Source organism: Stegodyphus dumicola, chromosome 3 (assembly GCF_044657685.1).
Source record: "Stegodyphus dumicola isolate Sdum_Otavi_A_Nest chromosome 3, ASM4465768v1".
In the NCBI taxonomy this organism is placed as follows: Eukaryota; Metazoa; Arthropoda; class Arachnida; order Araneae; family Eresidae; genus Stegodyphus; species Stegodyphus dumicola.
The window spans coordinates 48106838-48119964 of record NC_140770.1 but is presented as its reverse complement, the minus strand read 5'-3'; the positions used below and the strand labels follow the sequence as shown (position 1 = coordinate 48119964).

General features: G+C 33.7%; 1 protein-coding gene across 3 annotated transcripts in view; it reads left to right on the top strand.

The window, feature by feature from the left end:
* The window catches only part of LOC118183137 (cyclin-D-binding Myb-like transcription factor 1), a 95733-nt gene that overhangs the window by 54566 nt on the left and 28040 nt on the right, over positions 1–13127 (top strand). For all 3 annotated transcript variants that reach the window (XM_035352562.2, XM_085812855.1, XM_035352563.2), the window contains exon 12: positions 6160–6357. In XM_035352562.2, coding sequence (XP_035208453.1) covers positions 6160–6357 — 198 coding nt within the window. The remainder of the gene's footprint in view (positions 1–6159; positions 6358–13127) is intronic.

Below are 13127 nucleotides of genomic sequence, written 5' to 3'. Positions count from 1 at the left end.
TGAATTGGAAAGACTGTGGGGTTTGAATCATTTTAATGTTGAGAATAATAGAAGACAGCTGAAAGTCTAGGTGTGAATTTATTTCTGAGGATGATATCTTTTTCCTTGATGTTAAATCGTTGCCTGATAAATTGAGTTCCGTGAAGAATACTAAATGTGGTGTTTTGTAAATAGCTGCCATGGTTTTTGATCCCATTGATATTTCAGCTCTTTTTGTGGTCAAAATAAAATGTTTCATGCAAGAGATTTGGTAAGTAAGGAATGTTGGCTTAAACAGTTGAAGGGACCTCAGTTAAATAAGGCTATTCTGGAAAAGAGTATGGCAAGGTTAAACTTAGTTGAAGAACTGTGGAATAAATTTTCTTCGTGGAATTGATTGCTTAAGATTATAGCTTGATGTTTGAGGTTTATTGGTAATGCTAGGAAATCTAAAATTCTGTCACCCTACCTAGAAGTAAGAGAACTTAATCTGGCTCGCAAAATTATTGGAATTAGAGTTGGAGGAAGATTAAAAAATGCAAATTTGCCAGAAGAAACTAAGCATCCAATTATTCTACCAAAAAGTAATCATGTAACGAACTTACTTATAAATCAGTATCATCTGAAGTATCTATATTCAGGTTTCCAGTTGATGCATTCTGCCATTTGTCAAAATTATTGGATTATTGGGGCACAATCAGTAATTTGTAAAATTAAAAGAAACTGTATAATTTGCATTTGTCATCACGGCGAACTGTCACTACAACTTATGGGTGACCTTCCTGTAGCTAGAGTTAATGTAGGGAAACTATTTTCACGGGCTGGTACCGATTTTGCTGTCCATTTCAAGTTTGCCATAAACGTGGCAGAAGAATACAACCAACAAAGATGTATGTATGTGTGCTTCATCAGAAAAGCTGTTCATCTGGACGCTGTCAGTGACTTGAATTCCAGTGGGTTTATTGATACTCTAAAACAGTTTGTTGCACGCAAAGGAACACCACAAATAATTTATAGTGACTTCGGATCAAATTATGTTGGTGCACAAAATGAATTTAAAATGTGAACTTCATAAAACATTGGGTTTAGCAGATGAAAATGTCAAGAAATGAAAATGCCTTCCGCCCCTCATTGAAGTAGTTAAAGTTTTTAGTAAAGTTGAAGAAATCTTTTTGAAAGGTGGTAGCTGAATGATTTTTCTCAAAGTATATTAATTATATGTGATGTTATAACTGTCTAAAGTTGCTTGCTTACATTAAAAATTGTATTGAAGTAGTTATTCAGTGTAACCTTCCTAAAGTGACCTCCCATGATTCTAAATAAATTTGGCCTTTTGTGGAGGTGACCTTAGACAACAAGACTAGACTTATTTAATTATATTAGACATGCTGGTCAAGAAATGAAAATGCCTTCCGCCCCTCATTGAAGTAGTTAAAGTTTTTAGTAAAGTTGAAGAAATCTTTTTGAAAGGTGGTAGCTGAATGATTTTTCTCAAAGTATATTAATTATATGTGATGTTATAACTGTCTAAAATTGCTTGCTTACATTAAAAATTGTATTGAAGTAGTTATTCAGTGTAACCTTCCTAAAGTGACTTCCCATGATTCTAAATAAATTTGGCCTTTTGTGGAGGTGACCTTAGACAACAAGACTAGACTTATTTAATTATATTAGACATGCTGGTTAGTGTGATTTCTGAGGGGCTGTCTTAGGAAGACAAGAGTTTTAAGAAGTTTTACTCTTTTGGAGAATTAAAGATAAAAATTATTAAGAGAAGTATGTTATTTTGCTTTAAATTTTTTTAGTTTATTACCCTGATTTTAAAATATTAGATGCTTTATGATTTGAAATACAAATTAATCTCATGCTGGTGCACCTCTTTGAATTCATAGTTTGCCAGTCCATATTGTTGGTTAATGTTTTAATAATATAACATGATGTGAAAATGGAAAAATTCATTCTAGATGTTTCAAGCATCCAAAATGAATGATGTGAAATTTTTAAAGCTCATTGCACATATTATTTCTTCAAAATGCCTTAATCCTTTGACTACAACTTTAAAAAAAAAAAAAAAAATATCTCGTATTCTATTCAGGTGAACAAAACATGTAATAAATAAGGTAAATCTAGCATTTGAGATTTTTTTAGCAAATGGTTTTCAAGCCAAAGGCTGAGATATGTAGTTAATGGTGGGATGCATATGTCCCACACATAGCGATTGACTTACTATAAGCACACCTATTGTTCTATAAAACTTTACGATATGAAATAGGTTAAAGGGTAAAGCATTCTTTGCATAACCCAACATTACAACGTTGGGAAACTCATATTTATTCTTTTCTCTAGATTCATTTGTGTACAACGAGCACAGCGGCATCTTGATTTTCCAACTGTTGGAAGATGATCCCCAACATTCAGGACATTCTTAGCAATCATCGAGGGATGACTGCAACCAGGCTTTCTTCAAACATTAGTGGCGACTTTTCCTACAGCCGTGATATGTTCAGCAAGAGGAATTATAAACTGAAGCAGTTTCATTTTCTTATGCTGAATCTTCTCAAATGTTATCCAAGAATATATCACCGAATTCATTAGAAGGCAGAAAAATACTTTTCTCCACCATTTAGTGGACTTTCAGTCCAAATCATAAACAGACATTTTTTGATCTGATAGATCAACTCTCCCCATTATTTGATCGTAAAATTTTATTGCCTCTGGACATTCAAAATCATTTTTCAACTCATCTTTCATAGTGCATTGTACATTTACAACAGAGGGGTTGTGACAAATAGTCAGGACAATCACCTCCTTGGAATCAACCCATCTTGTACACAGAGTTCTGTGAGAGATTGCTAGAAACTCAGTATGTCCTTTCTTTTTTAGTGTCGAATTGAACTTAGGAACATTTTTACGAGTCTTGATAGCTGTGCCTACAGCAGGAAAATCCAGTGTCTTAATGAGCGGAACACTTGTGAAGAATCTGTCAAATGCTGTTGCAGTTTCTTTACTACAGATTGTTGACACAAGCTTTTTCACAACTTGCTCTCCTAAAGTTCCTTCAGTTTGTTCTCTTTCTTTTCCGCTGTGTAGGTTCATATCATAAGTATAACCTGTCTTGACATCACATCTTTGCCACATTTTGATGCTATGTTCTACAAGTTTCAGTGGCATGTATTGTTTCAGAGACGAATGTCCTTTGAATTTGGTCATACTCTCATCAGTTGATAGAAAAGAACTTTCACTTCTTGCATTTTGGAATGTTTTTTGAGACATGCAATGACTTTATGAACATAATAAGTCTTGGAAAGCTTTTGTGGATCAGCATAATACATTTTGGAAGAAAATAGTGGGAACCTATCACAGGACATTGTATTTTGGATTGCAGTGTTACCTAAAGACACATGTTGTGACCAGTAATCTTTAATGTTAGGCAGTTGATTATAACACATAATTAAGCTGCAACGTAATACCATCATAATCTCACCAGTATCTATCTGTCTTTACAATCCATTTTTTTATTTTACATTCTAAAATTTCAAGACACTTATTAGTATGTTGGACAATCTGATCCACTAATCTCGTATGAAGCAAATTTTCAAATATATCAAATTTAGTTCTTGCAGTTTGCATCTAGCAAAATAACAGAAATGCTTTCAGGTGGAACTGAAAGTTGAGGGGCAAACTGAGGGCCTGCTTAAATCACAGGACAAGACAAGTAGGTGAAGGGAGGCACTGCATGTTGATTCTCCTGGGTTTTACCTTCTGAATGATCTGATTGAAGTTGTTCCTGTTCACTGTACTCACTTGAGTCTGAAGAAATGTTGATTCTTTTCAGTTTGAAAACTTGGATTATAACTATCTTGAAAATCATTTTTGTCGGAATCTTCATCTGAATCAGTCACAAATAATACATTCTCAATTTCTTCTTGAGTGAAGCTTTGTTTTCACTCAAGAATTTTGAACTGCAAATATATTAAAATTTGTAAAGATAAGCTTTTGAAAAAAGACATCTGTAAAATATGAATGAGACATAAGAATCCTAATGAACAATACGAGTGTGACATATCTGCCCCACAGCAAAATAAAAGCTATTTTGTGCTAGAAGCTTTAATATTATTTGCCAAAATAGCATTTTATTTATAGTTTATCATATATAATGGATAATATTGAAAAAAATAATGTGAAATGCTTATCAAATGATCAAAATTACCAAATTCACCAGAATACACACACAAACAGATTATATTGCCACAAAAAATGGTATTTGGTAGGAAAATATTTAGCACTAACCATTAGCCACAAAAAATGAAACCTGCACAATGGGTTTGATTCTACAACTGGGATATGTTACAGTGAGTTTCTAAGTACTTTTTAACCCAGCAGTAATTTTTAAACTTTTAGTGGGACATACGGGGTAACAATTATTGTACTATATGAAATAAAACATAAACTATTTTTTTTTAAACTACTGAATGCACAAACTTTAATCAACATGTAAACATCACAATAGATATTTGAATTTAGGTTATGACATCTTCAATATGCCTGCTATCTTTGGCTATGATGTGGCGCAGAAGAATAGCAAAATTCTGCATGACTCACTGAAATGTTGGAACATCGATGCTGTTGAGAACCTCCTGAATGGCAGTTTTCAGCTTAGCAATGGATTTGGAGTTATTTCTCTGCACATCGTCTTTAATATAGCCCCACAAAAATGAATCACACGTGATCAGATCCCTAGAATATAGCAGCCAAGTGAGTCCCATTCCAGTGGCCTCTGGGTATCCCAGAGCCAGAATGTGGTCTCCAAAGTGCTTCTTCAGTACATCAAACACTCTGTTGCTCCAATGGGATTGAGTTTCATCTTGCATGAACCGCATCTTGTTAAAATCAGGGGTACTTTGAATTATGGGGATGAAATCATTTTTCAAAACCTTCATGTATCATTTAGTAGTCACCGTGCCATCAACGAATATCGCACCAATTATTCCGTGACTGGATAATTCACACCACTCAGTCACCTGTTGAGGGTGGAGAGACTTCTCGATCATGAAATGCAGATTCTCAGTCCCCTAAACATGCCAGTTTTGCTTATTGATGAATCCATCCAAATGAAAGTGGGCTTTGTCACTAAACTAAACCATATTCACATCAAATTCCTGTTTGTCAGTTCTCTTGACAGTAGTGTTGGTGAAACACAACTTCTGTTCCACGGCCATGGGCCTTAATGGCTGATGGGTTTGAGTTTTATATGGGAAGAGAAGCAGGTCTTCAACAACAATTTGTTGCAGGGTCTCCTAGTTGATTCCTATCTGTTGCGCAGATCGTGTGATCGATTTCCTTGGAATAGTTTGAAACACAGCACGTGTCTTTTTGATGTTTTCAGGCATTTTCACACTTGTGTGTCAACTGACATTACCAACACTGTCATCACAAACACTACCAGTTCTCTCAAACTTGTGAATACAATTCTTGCTTGTTAGCACACTTCGACCAGTTGTCTTCAACTTTTATATAGTCGCAAACTTCCTTTGAGCCACAATCGGGCTGTTATTGCTGGCGCTCTATGCTGTGGCACGCTGTACCATGACATTTTCATTTGAAAACGGCCGACAATAACAAGCAGTGTGTGCAAGCGCATACTAGTTCCCATCAATGCTCTGCAGCCAACCACGAAGTTTGAATTTCATCATGCAACTCATTCATAAGTTATGACAGTTTTATTTTATATAATTCAACAATTGTCACCCTGTATATGTCCCATTAGTAGTCAAAGGGTTAAAACTGCCATGTTATTCATAATATTCAGTTTCATTAATTTTTTTCAAATTATGGTTAAATTTACAAATTGTGGTTAAATTAAATTTTATTACTGTAGTAAATAAAAATAAAAATATTTTTTTATTGTTCAGGTTATTTAATATTGTTTTAATTTTGTAAATTCAATCTTGTTATTTAATTTACGAAGTTATTTAATCTTTTCAATTTTTTTTTCAAATTCTGATTAAATTTACACGTACATTGGCATAGTAAATAAAAAAAAATTTTTTTCATTTTTCAGGTTATATAATCTTGTTTTTTTGTTCTAATAGTATATTTTATTAATATTTATTGCTCTGTGAATAATGTTTTTAAAGTTAGTTTTTATTATTTTAGACAATAATAGTATTTTATTTGCAGAAATTTGTGAATATTTGTATCAGCAGTTCTTCCTTAAAATAAAAATTAAAGAAGAAGGATCCAATTCTTCTCCAGACACTCTGCCAAACTCTTTAGAGTTGCAATCCATTTTGAACCGTCCAAAACAAACACTGTTGCAGTCTGTGGCTCTTCCTACAACGCATACCCCTAGCATTGTAGTTTCAGCTGCAGCACAAGGTCAGATAATTTATTTACTGTATTTTTTAATTTAAAAAACTTCCTGAAATAGAGTAAATAATAACTTTTATATCTAAGATATCACAGTGTTTTACACATTAGTGCTTTTCAGCTTTCTATTTAGTTAAATTGTAAAATTTCAATACTTGTAATTTTCTATTACCTAAGTTGTAATGAATCTGAATTTTTAAACTGTTTTAAGAAGAGAAAATTAACTAAATTGCAATGATACAGGATAGCATATGGAATGAACGTTATTTACTGGAAATAGCTTATAATGTGCAAGACATGTTCACTGAGTATATCGTCCTTAAGCTGTTTAAAGTCAGGAAATCCTCATGCTTATGATAATTTTATAACACAAATTTCTTTCTCATGCTGCAGGAAAAAATCCCACTGACCACTTCCAGAACTGCTGCATTTTCTATTATCATCATAAGAAACAGTCAGCAATTAACATCTTAACACCTGGCTTTATATGTTACAAATTATGCATAAATATCAGGCAGTAACTTAAAATTTTCAAAGTTTCCTATAAAAAAGGTTCATTATCCATTTTTGATCAGTTACCTATATTGATTTTCACATTACTTTTGTCACTAAAAATAGGCCTAAATGTTGTTAAAACAAAACATTTAAATGTTTTCAGTAACATATCTATGTATAATAAATATGTGAATAATAATGAATGTAATTTTTAAGTTTTTATTCTGAAAAAGTCTGTTTTCTTTTTCTTTCTTCTCTGTTTGTATGTGTGTTATAAGCCATACTAAGATTCTTTGAACAGATTTGGTATATATTACATAGAACTGTAACGTCATTAAATTCAAATTTGCTTTGCCAACCCACATAATCCAGGAGCAAGCCTGTTTATTGTGCCCTCATACAGTCTACCTAAATCAAGATATTGCAGCTTACCTGCAATATATTGATTTAAGTAGACTGTGTAGCTTTCATTATACTTGATATTTTTAACCCATTCATCCCTAATAATTTAATTTACATTTTCAAAATCAGAGACACTAGAAATTATTTCAACAAGGTCAATTGCTATAACCTCTTTGCTGCTTAATCTTTCTTCTAATATCAGTAAAAATTTTTTTTCCAGTTTTGTATTAAAATTGAAGTTTAAGCTTCTATTTTATGATTTAACAATCAATATGGCATATATCAGTGTTTGTTTCAAAAACTTATGAGATTTTAGTTTTTTATATGTCCATCTGCAAAAGATGTTTGCTATGAATGTGCTTCTTTGCTGATATGACACCTTGATCCATTGGCTGAATCAAAGTCATGTTGGATGGGGGAACTTTGTAACAGTCTCTCCATAAGTGAAAAGTAGCTCAGTAGGATGGCATGATGTATTACCAATTAGAAGAAGCTCTTTTTTTTTTTTTTTTTTTGTTGCGAAATCCTCTGTCTAACTTAATTGTGGGGTAAATTTCCTATGGAAATTATTTGTAAAATTCCAGTGTCTATCCAGAGCAGGTGACAAAAAATCGCAATAAATAGGAATTTTATTTTCAAAGTTTTTTTCCAAAACTTTTAAGGTTTTTGGACTTGCCTATTACAAGCTTCAGTCTCAGAGTTTTTGAAGCATTGTAATGGCTTCGTGGTTCAGTAAGGCACCGTTTAATAAGACGAAATGAACATTTATTAAAAATATGGTTCAAAGCATAATAGTAAACTCGGAGCAGTATGTCGCTCCTACAGCATAGCGAAATATGCAGCCTTCCTCTTCTGAGGGTAACATGCAACTCTCTTAAAATACATTAATCCTTCTTGGAGAAGAGCTACACGCACCAAGCACGCTCTGTTGATCCCCAAACAGTCGCCAGATACTACACCCCCGTCGTAAAATTGTTGTTGATACTGTTTACAGATCAGTCATCAATCTGGAAACTCAAATCTAGCAGCTGTTTGTGATCAATGAGAAAAAGAAGAAAAAAACTACATTTACATTTAAACATTCTGCACTAATATTCAAATCTCAACTACTATAGACATTTGCAATGTAATACCTACAATTACACATCAATTTACTACATAAATATATATAAACATAAATAACCCATTTTTCTTAACTTCACCCCACTATTATTATTATTGTAACAATTTCTCAATATTTAACCCAAAGAAACCAAGTTGATATTTTTTCTTTTATAAACATGTTAAAATGTACCCTAGTATTATTCCAATGATGACAGTAAAATTATTTAGCTTCTTACTTTACATATGAAAATTATCAATAAAACATTATCAAAATTTCTCTATTCAGATTACAGTCAAAAGTCGTTAATTCGGACACCTATAATCCGGACCTCAAAACTAAAAACTTTCTGCGCATGCGCCGCGTTGACACATGCGCATAGGCGTTTACGCGTGCGCGTAAGACCTTTTACGACTGCGTGATGCTAAAGCAAAGTTTAAAGTTTAAAGAAATTAAACATTTAGCAGTAGTAGCAATGAAAGCTCTCTGAGTTATGTTGTGCAGACATTAAAGACAATAAAAGATTTTGAACTTAACCAATTTATTAACAATATAATATAGAATAAAAACACAAAAATAAATATCAACAATATTAGAGTATTAGGAAAAACATAACATAATCATCATTCATCAAATATTTTTACCTGTACTCCAAAACACTGGCATTCTATACAAACAAAAAATGAAAATGTCCTAAATAGTAACTATGCAGCCTAAAAAAATAAAGCTGGCTATCCATTCCATAAGTCCATAATCAATGGTCAAGAAAACACCTGAAAAATTTTAATGTGAAAACACTTAAAACCGGCCTAACTCCGTTTGCACAAGAAGTCGTCGCCGCTCACGTATTTTCATTCCGCCCTCATTGAAGAAACATGGACGCCGCCCACGGCAGTCACTCACAGGATAGCCCCCGGAACCGAAGAACTTCAATCTGGAACCATCAACTCGTAAACCGGAATCAAGGCATCCTTTCACCGGACTGCATGCATCCTTTGAAGGGGCTAGAAACCGCTCACTCACTTGAGCCAGAGCGATGCGAGATACTTATAGCAGAAGTAGGAATGACGTCATCTCACGGCAACCAATCAGCTATCGGCACGAATCGGCTTTTCAGATGACGTAAATCATGTTTCGTTTTTGCATCTCAATTAGGTTGAAACAGTCCGTTCTCAATGCAAACAGTGGCAGCAAGAAAAGAAGTAGAAGTAACTACTATATTATATTAAAATAAGAACTAAACTAAATAAACATTTCAAGGAGGAGAGATGATGCATTAAAAAGTTTAAAAATAAGCTATATTTTCCAACACTGCGCATATGAGAGTGCGCAAGTGCAGAATACGTTTTTGCGTGCGCGTTTTATGTATAATGGACGTATAAGCTAAAATTATCTAATTATCTATTTCAGTTAATGTTAATGATTGCGATGTTCCTTAATTTTCGAATTGGACCCGGCTTATTATTTTTTGCAGACTGTAAGAGCAATTTTATAAAAGTAAGCTTAAACTTTCGATTATAGCAAATAGAATTTCCGATATATATTTGTTAATATGTAAAGGATCTAAAGCGAAAGTATGTTTTGAAATCCGAAATCTGTTTATCAATTTCACGCTGGCGAGCGCATAATGAGTTGGAAGTTGATCTGTCAGCACTATCCTTATCTTCAGTGCAGATGTTTTTATTTTATTTGGCTTATAATTCCTTACCAAATGTAGTATTTCATCTCGACATGCTCCGTCTTTGATATTATTTAAAACAAGTTCCTCGTCATTATAATTCGCTTTCGATAGCGAAGAAAAGTGACAGAGGTTATTGAAAACGAAAAAATTTCGATTGACAAATTAGTCGGTGTTCTTGACACGGCAATTATAGGACTTGAACAGCGGAACTTTATAACTGAACAAGAAATTATGTCTGTTTAATAGAATTAAAGAGAAAGTATTATCACATGAAACGAAGCAAAACTTAAACAACTTACATTGAAAGAAATGTTTAATAAAGTAAACAAATATATATTAAGCTTTTTCTTTTTGCAAATTTTGATACCCTTTAGATCATAATTGTTCTTTATTTCATAAATTACGGTTTCATATTTTTAATTTTAGAATTTCTGCATGCCATCTAACGAGATTTAAACTGATGATCTAAAATCTGGAAAATCGATAATCCGGAATCGCCGAAGTCCCGACGAGTCTGGATTAACCACTTTTGACTGTACTTATTAATTCTATTCTTAACATTCTCTTTAATTAATGATGCTGCAACATGATTTATATCCTTGGGAGAAAAATATATAAATTTACCACTTACTTTGAATATTTGTTATCCAATAATTTTTCTATCAATTTCAAATTACATAAACATCTTATTTGCACAAAATTGTAAAATTATTAAGAAAAGCAAAGAAAAACTATCTAATCATTAACTGTACAAAATGTTTGTGAAGATGAACAGTAAATTAATGTTCAAAGTTCACAGGTGGGGAGTCTGGATAATGCATCTGCGTTCGACAGTTGTTTTCCCTGGGCAATGTTCTATTTCGAGATTATATTTCAGCAAAGCTATGGCCCATCATTGTAATTTGGATGATTGCGGAGCATTTCTCACTATGAAGGCTAGAGGATTCTGATCAGTCACAATTTTCACTGATGAACCGAATATCCAAGGTTCGAACTTTTTCAATGCCCATACTGTAGCATAAGCTTCACGCTCTATAGTCGGCCAGCTTTGTTGAGGTTTCGATAATTTCTTGCTCGCATAGCACACGGGAAATTGTTTCTCTTCCCTTTGCTGTGATAAACATGCACCTATTCCGATTTGGGATGCATCAGAATGAATGACAAACGGATCCTGCAGTGTTGGGGTGATCAACTCCGTTGACATCGCTAATTGTTCCTTCAGTTGTTGAAATGTTGACTCATGCATTTCTTTCCATTCAAGTATTTCCGGTTGTTTATTTTTCGTGAGTTCTGTGAGTGGGTAGGCGATCTCTGCATACCCTGGGATATAGTCACGATAATAATTATATAATCCTAACAGACTTTTAAGATCTCTTTTCGTTATCGGCATTTCCAGCTTCTTGATTGCCTCTATTTTCTCGGGATCTGGTTGATGTTTTCCTGATCCGATAATGTGTCCTAAATATTTAATTTGAGGTTTTGCAAATGAACATTTCTTCGAATTGATAGTACATCCAAGTGACTCTAGTTTGGTGAAAATCTTTATTCAGATCTTGGAGATGAGTGTCGAAATCCGTGGAAAATATAGCTATGTCGTCAATATACGCTCTTGAAAATTGTTGAAATTCTTTCAGCGCATTATTCATTACTCTCTGAAAAGTTGCTGCTGTGTTCCTTAGTCCAAAGGGTAGCACTTTAAACTGATATTGACCTCGATGATTTTTGAAGGATGTGTACTCTTTACTTTGTTCCTCCATGGGAATTGCCCAATATCCTTTCAGTAAATTCAAAGTTGTTATGACGTTGGCTTTTCCTATACTGTACATTAAATCAATGGCGTTTTGCATAGGAAAGTCATCTGGCTTCGTCACTGCATTCAATGCTCGATAATCTAGACACAATCTAATATTTCCTTTTTTTTTTTTTTTTTTTTTTGCTTACACAAAATATTGGATGAGCTATTTCTGCACTACTATTAGTCCTGATTTCAATAATTCTTCTACTTCTTTGTCAACCTTGGTTTTCAATGCTTCAGGAATCCTGTAAATGTAAGGTTTCTTCCTCTCCATATTGGGTATTAATCTAATTTTATGAGCTTCAACTTTAGCTATTTTCAGTTTTCCAGTGAATAGTGTTCAGTGTTTATTGATAAGAGCTATCGCGGATATAAGTTTTCTAAATTCAGATTTGCATCTATTTTAAAATCTTCCAGGGGGGTGAAGAGATCTTTTCCTGGCAAAGTTATAATTTCTCCAAATTCTTCTTCATCTTCAAATATCACTCCAACTGCATTGACGCTAGCTTGGAATTTTCGAATTTTATTTGCATGAACATGTTTGATCTTTCCATACTTTATAGGAATGAGGTGGTCAATGATTCACGATTTCTCCTGGTCCAGTCCAATGTGCATAGAGTTTGTTATTTGAGTCTGGGATGAGTAAATAAACCTGTTCCCCGATTTTAAAATTTTTTCGTATTGATCTCCGATTAAAGTACTCAGCATATTTTTGTTGTTTATCACTTGCAATTAAATTGGCTTGTTCAGCTGCTTGTTCTAAACTTATTTTTAAATGCTGTAAGTAATCCACTGTCGATTCACTTAAATCAGGTGGTATAGGTATTTCTCCTGACCATGAAGACTTTAGTACTGCTAAAGGACCTCTTGGTTGTCTTCCAAACATCAGCTGAAATGGTGAGACTCCCGTGGTGCAATTTGGTACTTCTCTGTATGCAAAGAGCAGGTATAAGATGTGCTTATCCCAATTCAAATTATCAGTCCTGATGACATGATGTAACATTTGCTTGAGGGACTTGTTCCATCTCTCTACTAATCCATTTGAAGCACTGTAAGCAGGTGTAGAGAACCTAGGGTGAGAACCTAGTCTTTTCTGGAATTCTTTAGTTAATTTTGAAACAAAGTTTCTTCCGTTGTCACTAGCTATTGTATTAGGGATTCCTGTTCTCATGAAAATCTCTAAAAGCATGTCACAAGTGGCTTTTGCTGTCAGGTTCCTCAGTGGAATGGCTTCTGGCCTTCGGGAATGTTGATCTACCACTTATTTATGTTTCCTAGCAGAAGGATGTTCAATAGATCCAATA